Source organism: Suncus etruscus, chromosome 12, assembly GCF_024139225.1.
Source record: "Suncus etruscus isolate mSunEtr1 chromosome 12, mSunEtr1.pri.cur, whole genome shotgun sequence".
NCBI lineage: Eukaryota > Metazoa > Chordata > Mammalia > Eulipotyphla > Soricidae > Suncus > Suncus etruscus.
Window position 1 is genome coordinate 19,440,917 of NC_064859.1, and position 16,345 is coordinate 19,457,261.

The window sequence follows — 16,345 nt, forward strand, 5'->3', positions numbered from 1 at the left end:
GCTTTCCCAATAGGCCACTGTAATTACACACACACACACACACACACACACACACACACACACACACACACACACACACATACATACAGAAGAGTGAAGAGTCCTGATTTCACACACACAAGATTGCAGAGTCCTGATTATACACACACACACACTCTCTCTCTTCTCTCTCTCTCTCTCTCTCTCTCTCTCTCTCTCTCTCTCTCTCAAGCTTCACCCACTGAGAGAAGCACAGCAGAAGAAGCTTCTCTGGAGCCAGAAGAGCCCTGATTTCAGCTGTGACCACACTTGCGATCAGATGATGTGCCAACATTTTGACATTTTCTTATGTAATTCCCAGCAAAGATCAAATCCTTTCACAGAACCTTTTACTAAAAGGCCTTTCAATTAAATTATGGCTCGGGTAGGTTTGCCAGAAAAAATACCGGGCACCTACTGAAATTTGAATTTTAGATAAACAATGAATCATTTTGAAATTTAGGGGTAGATTTACATGAAAGGATTACTCATTGCTCCTGTATTAAGCCCGATAACCTGATAACCTTCATTTTTATGGTCTTTCTTATAAATGTGCAGCTCTAAGAGTTGGGATCTAAAGCAGGGGTCTCAAACTCAATTTACCTGGGGGCTGCAGGAGGCAAAGTCGGGGTGATTCTTGAGTGTAAAGTCAGTAGTAAGTCTTGAACATTGGGGTGTGTGACCCAAACAACTAAAACAAAACAAAACAAAACAAGATTCCTCTAGGTCAGGGCCACAAAATGTTGTACGGAGGGCCGCAAACGGCCCGCGGGCTGCGAGTTTGAGACCCTTGATCTAAAGTTTGAATTAACTGTAACCTGGCTTTGCTCTGAACCTAAGTACAGCCATGACAGGCTCAAGTTTTAAAGAATAAAGACTAGTCCAGAACAGCCAGTTTCAGGAATTTTGAGGGCATGTACCAAAACAGGTAAATTAGCAACACTTGGGGGCCTGTGGGTGGACAAGGTCATGCGCACCCAGTGGGCACCCGAGCCCCTCCTCTACTACTTCAGCCAACTCAGACCCCAAAACCCTATAATCCACATTATTCCACTCTAGAGACCTAGCCATAAAATGAAACACCCAATAGCCATTAACTTAAAGGTTAACGGCGATGGTTTGAAGCCTCTGTAAACCTATTAAAGGAGCCTGAGAGCTCAGTAAGAGGTCATCCATTGCCTTAGAAGGGTTACCCCAAGCATGCTGGTAAGTAAACTCCCATGCCTTATTGCAGTGCTGTTCATCTTTTTGGTGGTCTTTGTGGGATGGATCTCAAATTCAGAGTTAACGTAGCAGTGATGAAAGGCTTCAGAAATGTTTTTGGTTTGCTTCGGGCTCATATCTGGCAGTGCTTAGGGATCACTCCTTGCTCTATGCTCAGGGGTCACTCCTGGTGGTGCTTGCGGCAACATTATGTGGTAATGGAGATCAAGCTTAGGACTGGATGTATGTAAGGCAAGGCAAGTGCTTTATTTAACCTCTATGCTACTTCCTCAGCTCTGCTCCTGGAGTGTTTTTGGCAAATAAAAGGGCACCTGGCAAATAGAATCTTCACTGACTTACTCACAGGGGTTTTCCTGCTGGGAGTTTTGCACAGTATCTGCTAGCCTCCTGGAAGATGAAATGGCACAGAAGAGGATTAATGACAACTGATCCTAGATCAAGTAATTTGGGAGTTGAAAGTTCATCATCATTCAGGTTGTCAAAACTCTACTTTGTCCTAACAAACATTTTGATGGAAGAAGAGTTCGAAGATAAAGGCAGTGATAAAACTCCACTCGGGACTATGGCAAAGGCACCAAACTTATTGTCTCTGGAAGAGCTTTGGAATTGGTGAGGACAAGCAAGCCTGTGTGCTCACTTTCTCAGAGAAACAAAGCTTGATTGTAATCTCCACGACAGCACTTGGCAGTTAATTTAGAGGTGGAAAGTGGCCATAGGAGGCCAGGATTTGCTGGACCTGGAAAGCACAGAGTTCTGCTGCAGAGCAGATGGGAGCATGGATATACCGAGAGGCGATTAGTGCACCCAGATGAGCCACACGCCTGCCAAAGACAGGCTTGGAGCACACTGGAAGATGCTCTTTAATTCCGAGAAAAGGCTTGGCAGCAACACAGGCATCAATAAAATCACGGCCCCCACTTGGGCGCTTTACTGGAAGAAGAGCCATCTGCCATGGGAAGTCCATCTCCAAATTCATGCTTGCTGTTGCTGATCTGATCCTCTTTGTACACAAAAAGTCAAAATTTCTTCGGGAAGCAGCACCCCTCCTTAGACTAGGTCCCCCCAACCTGTGTGCTGATGTAGCTGAACCTTTCTAGAACATGAAGGCAGGCTGAAGAGACAGGAGGACTCAGCCACATGCTCTGACTTCGGTGATGTGTGAAGTTTAAACTGCAGTTTTTTTCCTTCCCATTTCTGTAAACTTCCTTGCACCTGCAGAATTCTTTTGGCTTAAGAAATGCTTTGTCTTCCTTCAGCTCTTCCCGTTCCATCTATGTGGCTGCCAATTGCATGACGTCGTTCCTTCCTGGAGCTGCAATGTTCTATCATTTTTACACATAACAACTGACCCATTCACCTGTCCCTGGGTGTTTGGGTGGTGAAGTTGGTCAGAAAGAAAGGGGTAGATACAGAATGATCTCAGACGTGGCACTTACAGATACACAGTGTGGCAGCAACAAAAGTCAGAGGCAACATGAACAAAGTCACATTATTGAGTTGGAGGGGCATTTGGGAGAGAGGGGGGTCCTGGGTTCCTAGGGAGAGAGGGTTCTGAGTTCCTCGTGACAGAGGGGTAACCTGGTGATGCATGCAATATGGAATTATGCATGTGAGAAGCCATTATAAAGAGCCCAGTAAACCACAGAATCTCAATGTAAAAAAATTTTTTTAAAAGAAATACTTTATCCTATGTATTGTTGTAGCAGTGGGAAAGTTGGGTAATGAAGAAGATAACTAGAAGTCAGTCCCTTGTAGGAGCTAGACAGAGATGAAAAGGTTATAAGCCATAAAGATGGACCAGAACAGAAGAGTGGATGGGTCTGCAGAAACAATGAGTAAGCGTCGCTGATCGAAACTGGGACAAATCAGCACCAAGAATCCTGGAACCAATGTTCAATGGATCCTATGATGTGCTCCCAACTCCATTTGTTGTTGCTGTGAAACCAATCAGAAAACTCAATCTTTCTGGACATTTATTTCTGTTCCACATCTCTGCTACGCTGCAGGGAAACTCCTATGTAAAGTGCTCTGTCCAAGACTCTGGACCCATAGTGTAGATACATGGTCCCAGGTACATGGTCTCTGGTCAGACCAGATGGCACAAAGAAAACCTAGCCTTTTCTCTTAAGATCTCAATGTGATTGGTTAAGTCTATTTGTTCCATTTTTCTCAGCAGATCTTAGGCAGAGCTTGAGGGGGAAAGTGACTATCACCTCTTGGACTATCTCCTCTCGAGAAACAGCACACATAGACCTCAATGCCAGAACCTGCCTTCACTAGCTACTAGTCTTCTCCTTCCCCCTCTTCTCTCACACTCAGCAATGCTTATATCTTACTCCTGACTCTGTGCTTAGGGGTCACACCTATTTGGGCATGGAGGTACCTTATACAGTATGGGGGGACTGAACCAGAGTCAAGGGAGGAGGTTGGGTGGAGACTATTGGGAAGGGCAATGCTGCAGATGGCAGGCCTGGGTAGAGCCTGGTGGGTAGTGGCTGGCCTGGTCCAGCAGCTCCTTCCCAGGGAAAGTGCTGAGGAGTGGGTAAAGGTCAGGATATACAGTGGAGAGGAGTACATTGGCCTTACAGGAGCACTGTGAGTCCAGCACTGGCTTGGCTGCCTAGCCCTGTTGGGAGGATCAGAAAGAAAAGCTTGGTGTCTAGGGCTAGCAGCTGGTAGCTGTTGGTTCAGCTGGTTCTGAGAGTCACTCTGAGGGCCACAGTGGACTGTTTGTCCTGCAGGGGCTGGAGCTGAGAGTAAGTGGGCAGTGCAAGGGGTGGGCCCAGAAAGGCCTAAGGCTGAAGGCCACGGCTAATGGTTTCAGGTCTCTGATGACTACTAAGGGGCATTCCAAAGCCAAACAAAAGCAACAGAATTGATGTCAGTACTTAAACTTATATCAAAAGGAGCTAAGAAGTTTACTTTTAAACAAAACAAACAATAAAATAATAATATCACAACTTTTCTGTTGAGCTAAAAAAGGTCCTATAGCACAGAGCAGCAGCGATGTCTATGCTTAATAAATGTTAGTTTAAAACATGTGTCTTTTGGGGCTGGAGCAATTTGCACAGCGGCAGGGCAATTGCTTTGCACGCAGCCGACCCAGGACAGACCCAAGTTCAGTTCCCGGCATAATATATGGTCTCCTGAGCCTGCCAGGAACGATTTCTGAGCACAGAGCCAGAAGTAACCTGGAGTGCTGCCTGTGTGGCCCAAAAACTAAAAAAAAAAGTATCTTGTATTTGGGAGATTATATGCATGAAAACTCATCATAAGGGCATTGTTAATCATAGAACATCAATCAATAAACTATTTCTAAAATATATTACCTCTTTCGAAGTTCTTTTCCTTAAGAGTGTATATATATGATATATAAGATACTATATATTGTATATATAATCACTCCCCTGCCCATGTTATAAAAGCAATGAGTGAAAGAAAAGCAGAAAAGGGTGATGCAATCACTCACATTGCTTTCTGCAAGGCCAAGGGCCTCCCTCTGCCTGTGAGGGCTTATGGGGCTGGTGTGTGGAAAAGGGCTGAGTTGCCCAGAGAATCTGCTGTATATTTTTCTCTTCTTCTGGTCCCCAGATCCTGGAGTATCTATGTGGAGTGCCCCATGTATTTGGAGAATTCCTGTTTGCTTTTGCACTAATGTGCATTTCTTTCCTCTGAGACCAATTCTTTGGAATTGGAGAGGGGTGCAGGAAATGACCCTGACCACTATGCTGCAGGAAAGAAGACCCTGGATGGCAGCTGTGCCCAGAGTTCTGGGGAAAAACAAAGTGTGTCAGAACAGGTCACAGATCTGGGCTGGTATGCAATGGTGCACAGTCAGGATCTGTTCCGATTTATTTTTTAAATGTCATTGTCAGAACATGATCCAAACTATTTCCTATGTTGGATCCACTTTCTTAACAGTTTCTCTCTTGGCTTCCAAGCCCCCACCCCACCACCCTTAGAGAGTGACTCCTGGTATCTGATACCAGGGACTCTTGCTATCGTGTTTCATGGTGTATAGAGTGATCACCATCAGACTGACAGATTGGCAAAGTACATTGCCTATTTATCACCTCATTTGATCTGCGTACAAACCTACACGTTTGTAGGTATCATCCTACTTATACAAATTTCTTGATATCATCTATTTATACAGATGTGAGGGCTGTTTCTCAAAAAGGGTAAAGTATTGGACTACAGCAAATTTCAGAACAAATTTTCGAGTCCCCAACTCCCATATTTATTTTATGGTGCCTTGCATGAAGAATACATACAAGATTGGGGATAGCTGTGCCAGAGGATTGGCATTGTTTTCTTTCCCTCCTCCTCATTATGGCTGCACAGATGAGTGGCATGACCTGAATTCCTGGTCTTGTGTGCAAAGGCACTTAGGAAGATATGACTTCTCTTGGTGAGAAGCCCTAGCTCAGACTCAAATAGGCTCTTGCTCTCTCCGTTCTTTGTGGCTGGACCCAGACATAAATATATAAAGAAATAAGGATGGGGGATGGGGGGAGGTGCTTCGTGACCCATTACATAAGATACTGATGGACAGGGCTTAAGGAATCTGGACACTGATTATTCAAGTTTCTTGGAACAGGTTTGACCTCAAGTTTGGATGCTGCCTGGTAGAGCAGAAAGAACACTCTATGGCCTTGGTTGTGTGGAGTAGGACTCCACTCCCTTCCCCTCAGTTGCACAGCCACACAGGAAGACCATGAGGCCCTGCTCCTCACCCCTCTACCGTCCCATCTTACTTGGTCCATAAAGGATGGGCTCTTCTCCTTTCCTGGAGAACCCTAGATTTCCCCACCCTTTTGTGTGCTCTAAAAGGATGTCCTTGATTTATCCACCTTCCTTGAGTGACATTTATTTCCGTATACCCTGATGGGGTCTCTCGTGGTGACCACTGAAGTGACTCAAAACTAATGGCACAAAAAGACCAATATGGAGCTTTATGGCCAAGGAGTTTGTTTTTGTTTTTTGATGGTACTCAGGGGTTATTTCTGGCTCTATACCCAGGGCTTATTCTTGGTGATGTAGGGGGACCCTATGGGATGTCAAGGATCAAGCAAAGTGAATGCCCTACCTACTGTGCTATCCCTCTGGCCAATGGCCAAAGAGTAGGTATCTCTTGAATTCAGATTCACCGGGATCTTAAGGACAATATCTGGCAAACAAGTCACTTTTATCTCAAAGATTAGTAGAAGTTATTAAAAAGACTATCATCTCTTTAAGGCCCTTGCTGAGAGATTGTTGTGAAGGTCAAGTGATAGGATATCTGTGAGATTCTGAGCCTGGCACCTACATACAAGCATGTGCTAAGGAAAGCTGTGATGATGCACACAGGTGCTGGCACTTCATGCCCACAGCAGACTAATGTTCATGCCTCTTCACGCTCAAATTTCCTGGAGAGGTAGATCCTTCTAGGGAAGTTTTATGCTTTCCCTAGAGAACAGCCCAATGCTTTGCCCACAGTCTGTTGAACTCTGACTTACAACATTTACTGATGAACAAAGCAGGAAAGCATGAGTAATAGGTAGAGATAGAGAGGCAGAGAGATAGTACAGTGGGTAGGGCAGATGTCTTGCATGCAGCTGACCTGGCTTCAGTCTCTGGCATCCCATATGGTTCCCCGAGCACTGCCAGGAATAATTTCTGAGTGTACAATAGGAGTAATACCTGAGCACTGCCAGGTGTGGTCCCAACCCTCCAAATAGTAAATAAAACGATTCTTAAAATAAATAATAAGTGGAGATAATCTGGGAGCACATTTTCAATTGTGCCTGTGGTAGGAAGCAATGGGAAGGGAAAAGAGTGGGAGGAGTCATCAGCCATGTAACCAGATACCCCTCCAAGGTTCATTCAGTTCTCCTTGGGGTATGATTTCTAGCTCAATCAAATCCCTCTCTAGTTTCAGTATACTGGACGCCTACTCTTTTGCAGTTGTTCTAAAGCATTCTTGCCTATTTTCCTACCTATTTACATTAGGCTATTCCACCATCTACCTCAGTTAATAGCATCTCTCACTTACAGCATCCTCCAACCCACTAAGATTTCCTTGTGACGAACCCTTGGCCATCATCTGTGGCCTCTTCAAGTGCATGCTGCCTGCTGACAGTCACATCTCCAGAGAAGTAACAAATCCTGATGTGGATACAATTCAATCTCTGCAAATGGTCTTTTTTCTTTCATTAATTAATTAATTAATTCATTCATTCATTGTCTTCTTGTATTCACTGAATGACTCAATGTGTTCACCAGAAAAGTGATTAAAAAAAAAAAAAGACAACCATGGGGCAAGAGTGATAGAATAGCTGGGAGGGCATTTGCCTTGCTTGTGGTTGATCTGGATTTGATCCTCAGCATCCTATACGCCCCCCCTCCCCAAACTCAGAGTCAGAAGTGACCCTGAGCACTGAGTTTAAATCAGGGGTCTCAAACTTGTGACCCTTCATGCAACATTTTGTGGCCCTGCACTAGAGGAATCTTTTTTTGTTTTGTTTTGTTTTAGTTGTTTGGGTCACACCCCCCAATGTTCAAGGCTTACTACTGACTTTGCACTCAAGGATCACCCCGACTTTGCCTCCTGCGACCCCCAGGTAAATTGAGTTTGAGATCCCTGGTTTAAATAAACACAAACAAATAAAATAGACAACTATGTGAAAATGTGACTGTGATTCTCAAACTACCTGTCACACTGACTGTTGGATGGATGGAGGCCTGGGTGTGTTCCATCTGCCCAGCCCCAGTCATGCCTGTGCTGTTGGTGGGGGGTGGAATGTCAGGGGACTGTAAGCCCTGCCCATTCTGGTTCTGATACTTGCTTTGCTGTGACAGATGAGTTACCTCCACCCAAAGACAGGCTCAGCTTTCTCTGTCTATCACTGGGTAGTTCTAAGGATCTTCTAGTCCAGAGTCATTGTGATCTTGTATCTTAACTCTAAGGTTTTTGCAGAAATATTTGTGCTTGCACTGTAGAGCCAGAGATGTAACAGTGCTGGAGACTAGAGATGTGGCAGAACCCCAGGCCAGAGCTTCATGCCTCCAGGGCACCACCCTGGGGTCATCAATGCTGTATATTTACAACTTTCTTTGGCTGAGATATATGGTGAAATAACTCCTCCTCACAGAACCAATAAAACAGAATGTCTAAAGATCTAAACCACAATAATCAAACTTAAAAATGTGGAATTGGGGGCTGGAGCAATAGCACAGCAGGTAGGGCATTTATTTGCCTTGTATGTGGCCAAACTGGATTGAATCCCTGGCATCCCATATGGTCCCCTGAGTCTGCCAGGAGTGATTTCTGAGCTCAGCACCAGGAGTAACCCCTGAGCATCATAGTGGTGTGCCCAAAAACCAAAAATCAAAAGAAAGAAAAGTGGAATTTCTGGGTCATGTAGTATACAGGATGACCAGTGAGGGAATGGAATAGAGAAAAGGGGGAAGTACCTAGATCACCCTGGACCTAGAGCTTAGGGAGAAGGACAGAGAAGGAAAGAAATCAAGATGGGAAGGAAGAAGATGAGAAAGGGAAGTAATGAAGGAACAGACTTAGGTTATATAGAATATGTGGGAGAGTGAAATAGTTATAAACCCAGAGCACAGACTCAACAACACTGAAAACAGGAAACCTAAATTGCAACTACCGAACTTTGTAACGTGCCTATCAAGGTGGGTAGGGGATGACAGAGCCTGGGAGCACTGGTGTTGGGGGCTGACACTGGTGGTGAGATTGGTATGAAATATTATATGCCTAAAACTCAACTATCAATAATGTTGTAAACCAGGGGTCCTCAAACTTTTTAAACAGGGGGCCAGTTCACTGTCCCTCAGACCATTGGAGGGTCTGACTATAGTAAAAACAAAACTTATGAACAAATTCTTTTTTTTTTTTTTTTTGGTTTTTGGGTCACACCCGGCAGTGCTCAGGGGTTACTCCTGGCTGTCTGCTCAGAAATAGCTCCATATGGGACACCGGGATTCGAACCAACCACCTTTGGTCCTGGATCAGCTGCTTGCAAGGCAAACACCGCTGTGCTATCTCTCGGGGCCCATGAACGAATTTTTTTTTTTTTTTGTGGTTTTTGGGTCACACCCGGCAGTGCTCAGGGGTTACTCCTGGCTTCATGCTCAGAAATTGCTCCTGGCAGGCACGGGGGACCATATGGGATGCCGGGATTTGAACCGATGACCTTCTGCATGAAAGGCAAACGCCTTACCTCCATGCTATCTCTCCGGCCCCTCATGAATGAATTCTTATGCACACTGCATATATCTTATTTTGCAATGAAGAAACAAAACAGATACAAACACAATATGTGGCCCGCAGGCCATAGTAAACTATAGTTCTTTACATTAAGTGAAAAAGTAGTAAAGATAAATTTAAAATGTTGAGGTGGGATCCTGAGGATGGGGTGGAATTGGGGACTGGTGGAAGGATTGGAGCTGGAACACTGGATGCTTGAAATCCAACTATAAATAACTTTGTAAACCACAGTGCCTAAGTAAATAAATTAATATAAAGAAACCTTTCTTGACCTTGGGGTTGGACAACTAATATGCCTGGAGCTGTAGTTGGTCTTATGACAGCATGCTTCATGGGTAGAGACACCCTGTATCTCTTAGGCCAAGGGAATTTCCCTTCTAATTTCCCCAACATTTATCAAACCTATGCAAAAATAAACAAACAAATAAAAGAAACTCAAAAAAACTTGCCAAATCTGCCCCCCTTTTAAAATTTTATTTATATCTTCTACATCGGGGCTCCTATCTTTTTCATAGAATCTTGGAACATGAATCATTTTATTTTGCCTCATATCTCCATGTCCTCCTACAAATTGAGAAAAAAAATGTGGATGGGACCCAGGGACTCAAGTTGTCTCAGGTGCATTGAGTGGGAAAAAAATGCTCAGAACTAAATAACCAGCCAAAGTCAACAACAATAGAATCAAGAAACCCAAACTATAACATGCTTTACAAACAAAATGGACATGTTACACTGGTAGACCAGGTGGTTAAGGTATGAAATGCTTGCTGGGAACTCTGGTGGAGGGAGGTCAACAATAATGGTGGGAATGGACCTAATTCACTGTTACTATATGCCTGAAACACAACTGTAAAAGACTTGTAATTCACAATGGTCTCAACAAACAATTAAAAAAATAAACCGATCATAAAAGGCATTGGGAGACTGGAGCAATAACACAGTGGGGAGGGTGTTTGCCTTGCATACAGCTGACCCAGGTTCGACCCCCAGCATTCTGCATGGTCCCTCAAGCTTACCAGCAGTGATTTCTGAGTGCAGAGCCACTTCTGTGTGTGGCCCCAAAACAAAACAAAAAATGCATTGAGGGGACTTAAGGAAGTGACTTAAGCACATGGCATTGTGAGTGCCCTCATCAATTCAGGGACAGGAACTGAAACACTATTTAGAAAGTTACATCTCTATGTCCATGGCTGACCGTGACATCACTTTTTATTTTGAAAACCAGGGCTCAGATGACCGCACATCCAGTGATCAGTGCCTCCTTGTCTGTACTGAGCTCCTCATTCTTAGATGCAGACAGGAACCAAGCAGAGGGCAAAATCCCTTCATTTTAGGTTCTGGCTTATTTACTTCAACTCATGACATTCTCACTAATGAGAAAGAGATTTCACGGGTGATATGTTTTACAAAAAAAGGGGAAAAATGAAAATAGAAGATGCAAGTCACTCAAGCAGAATATTTCACTGCAAAATGAAACCCCATTGGGCAGAATAAGCCATGAGCTTAAGTTCAGGTCACTCCTGTTCGCCAGTGCACCCCTACCACACACTCAGCACCTAAAGCGGCCTGTGAGATGTGCCCAATCAATATTCAAGGCACAAATGCATAAATCAATGGCAGTTATTTGGATTTCGATATCAATGGATCTTGGACCAGAGTTACTGCCATATGGGCAGGCAGGTCACAGCTTGCTGATGCCATCTCTGAGGCTATAAAAATGTAGCTGTTTCTGGACTTAGGGCTGACATCTCAGAATATGATTATATGCACAGTTTAGCCATAAGGCCACTCATGTCCTCCAAGTGTCACCACACCAACAACTATTTGCATGTTGTTTTTTTCTGCTTCATCCTTTTTCTTAAAGTCAAGCACAATTTTTTCTTGCCTTCTCCTATTTCCAGCTAAATATGATTTATTCCCATGAAATTATGCCTCATTTTTATAAAACCCAAGTTCCTGCAAATGATACTTGAGGTTTCACAGAAAATATTAATTCCTGATCTGTTTCTATAAAGCATCCCTGGTGTCTGGGTGGCGGTTCCATCGCTCCAAGACAGATGGAAGCCGTCCAAGGCTATGATTAACTCAGGAGTCCAGGCGGTTTCCTAATGCTCTTCTTACCTTAGATTTCAAGATTGACCTCCAGCTTCTTGGCAAATGCACCGATACTCAGCTTGATAAATCATGCATATCCTCTTTTTGATCACAGTTATCTACTATTTACTACTTAGGAAGCGAAGTGAATTGTATTCAGAGGCACTTGGTATGCTGTGCACACATTCTTCCTCCTTCCTAACACCAGCCACTTTGCATATTTCTCATATTCCTGGTGATGTGGCAGCTTCCACAGGGTATCACAACTGCCCCAGACCCTCATAAACCAGTGTCCTGCCAATCTATTCCTTTTCTCTCTCCCTCTCTCTACCCTGCACCAAAGCAACTATCCATAAGAAGAAAAGCCACCAAGAGACACGGCAGAAGACGGAATCAAGAAGGTGATGTACTTTTGAAAGCTCAATTATTATTGTACTTGGCTTGTTGACCTTGCCAAGAATTTTGTCACTTCTTTCTGCCTCCATTTCTGGCCTTATTTTTTATTTTTTTTTAATTTGAGCCATTAGTGGGCAGGGGTGGATGGGCTAATCAGCTGATTCTCTGTGACATATATCAGATGAAAGTCATAAAAGAACTCATGGGCTGGAGAAATAGTACCATGGATTGGGTGTTTGCCTAAAATGTGAACAACTCAAGTTTGATTCCTGGCATCCTGTCCCCTGAGCACTCCAGGAGTGATTTCTGAGCACAGAGTAAGGAGTAAGCCCTGAACACTGCTGGGGTCTGACCCACTCCCCCACCAAAAAAAAAAAGAAAGAAAGAAAAAAAAAGAGCTCTTCTCACCACACCCTCCAATAAAACCCTTCCTGGGGCTTAGAGGGCACAAGTTTGGTTCATGCTTCGAGCCCTAATCTGCCAGCCCAGGTTTAAGTCTGGGTCTGTAATTGACGCTAGCCCTTCAGGTTGAACCAATAAACCCATTTCTGAAGTAAAACCAAACAAGGCAGAAGGTTTTCTTTGGGACACTATATTGTTTTTGAAATCTAGGTAACATTGAAACTTAGGGGTCTATGTCATTGCCTTGAGCTCATGTGGGCTTTTCTGTTCAATTCAGAATTGTAGAATTTTCTGAGGTCTGACAATCACTTTGTTTTTTCCTAAGACAAAAAAGGAATGTGCTGCCTGATCTTTGTGGATTTATATCAAGACAAGTAGCACATTAAGTCAAGAATATTTCAAAATCTGAAAAAGCTTCTATCAATGAATGTGAAATTCATCAATATCTGGGTAGACAGAGTCAGAGAAACTGGGACTGAGTCTCCTCCTGGGGAAACTCACACACACAAAAAAAACTCACACACACACACACATACACACACACACCACACACACACAAAACTCCTGGGGGAGTTTTTGCTCAGTTATGTTCCCAACCTGAGGTGGTTCTGACAGAATATTAGGAAGCACTCAGTGATCTGGGCCACACCCGGTGGTGCTTAGGGGTTACTCCTGGCTGTCTGCTCAGAAATAGCTCCTGGCAGGCACGGGGGACCATATGGGATATCGGGATTCGAACCAACCACCTTAGGTCCTGGATCGGCTGCTTGCAAGGCAAGCGCCGCTGTGCTATCTCTCCGGGCCCGATCTAGTCATTTTCTATTAAATACTAGATTATTCAACATCATACATCTCACGGTCGAAAAATACATCACGGCTAAGTTAGTACCCTTGAATCTAAGGAACGAAAAAATAAAGGGAATCAATCAGAAGTGTTTTAGTTCTTATTTTGAAGAAGTATTTTAAACCATATCTTCAACTGATTACAGATGTCTCATGTATGGAAATTACTTAATGTGGAAAAATAGAATGAAAATGCACAGAGGTGGTCAATGTACAAAACTGTTCTGCTAGAATGACAAGGAAAACTTAATACTGTGAAATGAGTAGTGGCATCTCCCCAATTTTGATGAGAAAGGTTTATATTTGGGTGTGCATGTGTGAGCTTGATTATATTGGAAAATAGAGAAATTTCTCATAGTGGCAAGGAGAACATATGCTCTCTGACTAGGCAATGGGGTTATCTCAATTATCAGTTAGAGAAGCAACAGGGTCCAAGATGAAAACTTTCTAGTCAACTATGTCGGGCTTGCGGAGGTGTTTTTGAGAGGACCAACAGAACATAAGTCAAAGGGAATAGTTTACCCAGCCTTAAAATCCAAGAACATTCTCTACTCAGGACAGATTAATTTATCTTCTGGAAAGGAGGGACAAGATTTATCAGTTCTGGTTTCTGATGATTTATCTTTGTATTTGCAACCAAGCTCTCATTCCCTGAAACAGGTCACATTCCCTAAATTCTGTCAAACAAATGTCATGCCAACATCTGTGCCTACAGATGCAGCATTGTTGAAACATAAATTATATACTTATCAAGGCCACCACTTAAAAATATATGCTTTTCTATGGGAGGTATGACAAAAACGAAGGTGTAGGGAGGACAAATTGGTGATGGAAATCCCCCCTGATTTTATGTAAATATGTACCTAAAATATTATTGTCAACAATATGTAAGCCACTATGATCAAAATAAAAATTAAATTAAAAAATATATGCTTTTCTCTTTTTCTTATATGTAATAGTGCTGTGAACACAGGCCCTTACTGTATTCCTCCCACCTTTTTTTTTTTTTTTTTTGGGTTTTTGGGCAACACCTGGTGATGCTCAAGGGTTATTCCTGGCTCTGTGCTCAGAAATTACTCCTGGCTTGGGGGACCTTATGGGATGCAGGGGATCAAACCGAGATTGGTCCTGGATCAGCCGCAGGCAAGGCAAACGCCCTACTGCTGTGCCACCGCTTCGGCCCATTACTGTATTTCCAACATTTTCATCACCCCTCAAAGAAACCTTGTACCCTCTGGTCAAGGCATTGACACTGCAGACTGACATTATAAATTGTGGGGTTTTCTTTACTTCTTAGCACATTCTCAGGAAGGAACTGTTTACTTGAGAAGTCAAAGGCAAGAAGCAGTATGTTGAGAAAGGAGTTAACATCTTTGAGCTTAAATGTGTTTTGAGCTAAATTTCGCCTCCTCCTACCAACAGATTTAGAGGCCATATAGTGTGAAAATTTCAGAAGCAATTCCAGGAGATCACATGTCACAGGCTTATGTGGTTGTCCTGGGAAAGGCTTTTCAGTTGGAATAAAAATACTCAGGTACAGCTGCTCATCAGAGGAAAAAAATGCTTTTACACACGTGCAAATTACATTTACATAGGTGACAATTTTTTGGGGGGGTAACCCCAGCGCTCAGGGGTTACTCCTGGCTATGCATTCAGAAATTGCTCCTGGCTGGCTCGGGGGACCATATGGGATGCTGGGATTCGAATCACTGTACTTCCGCATGCAAGGCAAATGCCCTACCTCCATGCTATCACTCTGGCCCCAGGTGATAGTTTTTTTTTATTATCTCAGAGCAGCACTGAACTTAGCTGGCTCACAAGAGCAAAGTAAAGAACAAGACATTGGAAAGGCAGGCAGGGCATGAAGCTAGACAACATTGTAGACACTACCTCCAACCAAGGATACCTCCTTCCAGTTCTTTCTAACATTACAATTGTAGAGAGCCTTCAGTTCTCAAATCTTTTTTAACACACATGCACATTGTTAGTAAGTGAAAAAATTCAGTAACGTCATATATTATCCCAATTCAACCAGCTGTCTAGTCTTTTAGGCATGGCGGAATATCTGTGAGCATTTTTTACTGACTTGGTTTACTTATGTCATTCAATGACACGTGAAAAAAAAAAAAAAAGAAGCCAAGGCAGAGAGTAGAAAAGCAGGCTTGTAGATCATGAGTCAGGATGCATGGGTAAACAATTTCAAAAGAGAATGTCACCAAATGGCAGCAGGCATCGCTGACATCAAATACACAAAATACCTTCAAATTTATAAAGAACTTATTGATGAAAATATGCTTAAATTCCAACCAGTTTCAAAGTTCAGAATTTACAGTGCCATGCAGGCCTTTCCTTGAAGTTTTTTGTCCCCTGTTTCATTGAAGAACAAGGGATTCTTCATACATCTTATGAAATGCAAGGCGTTTTTTTCCCCCAGTAATAAACTTCACACATGTATGACAAATCCAACCATGCAAAATATTTAACATCCAAGTTCACCAATACTTGAGGGACAAAATCCGATTCTGAATTATGCACCACAATAACTAGGGTTCAACATAACATAAAGCAATTTATAGTTCATAAAAATGACAAAGTGTACCTGTCAGACAGAACGTGGAGAGTGGTTCTCTGGGCTGCCTGCTGGAAGAAAGGGCAGAGATGTTTATTTAATATTCTGACGTTCAAAGTATGTACTCAATCAGCACTTACAAAAAACTGTTTCCTGTACCTCTGTGCCATGTGTGGATAGATGTCAGACCAATGGGTGGTGCTCTTTTCACTGGTCAGAGAGGGCCCTGCCTCGTCTCTCATGGGACCGAACACTAGACTGATTTTAAGATGCTAGGAGAGACTGGAACGATGTCAGGTTTGCTCCCCCAAAATTCCCCAAAAAGGATTACATCAGTGCTTTACTCTCCTTCCCCATGAGAATTAAAAGATTTTTTGGTAGCTTCTTTCCCAATGATGGTGTAATCCTGAATCTAGTTTTCAGTTTTATTTGAAAAACAAAACAAAACACACACAAAAAATAAATGGACATTTAAACCCTGGAAAAGAGATGATGTGAAATGGTTGATCTGTTTTTGGTGCAGCAAT

At 43.1% G+C, this 16,345-nt stretch overlaps 1 protein-coding gene across 1 annotated transcript in view; it reads right to left on the reverse strand.

The window, feature by feature from the left end:
- The window catches only part of AFF3 (ALF transcription elongation factor 3), a 478,778-nt gene that overhangs the window by 51,164 nt on the left and 411,269 nt on the right, over window positions 1–16,345 (reverse strand). The window contains exon 12 of the mRNA XM_049785039.1: window positions 15,849–15,889. Coding sequence (XP_049640996.1) covers window positions 15,849–15,889 — 41 coding nt within the window. The remainder of the gene's footprint in view (window positions 1–15,848; window positions 15,890–16,345) is intronic.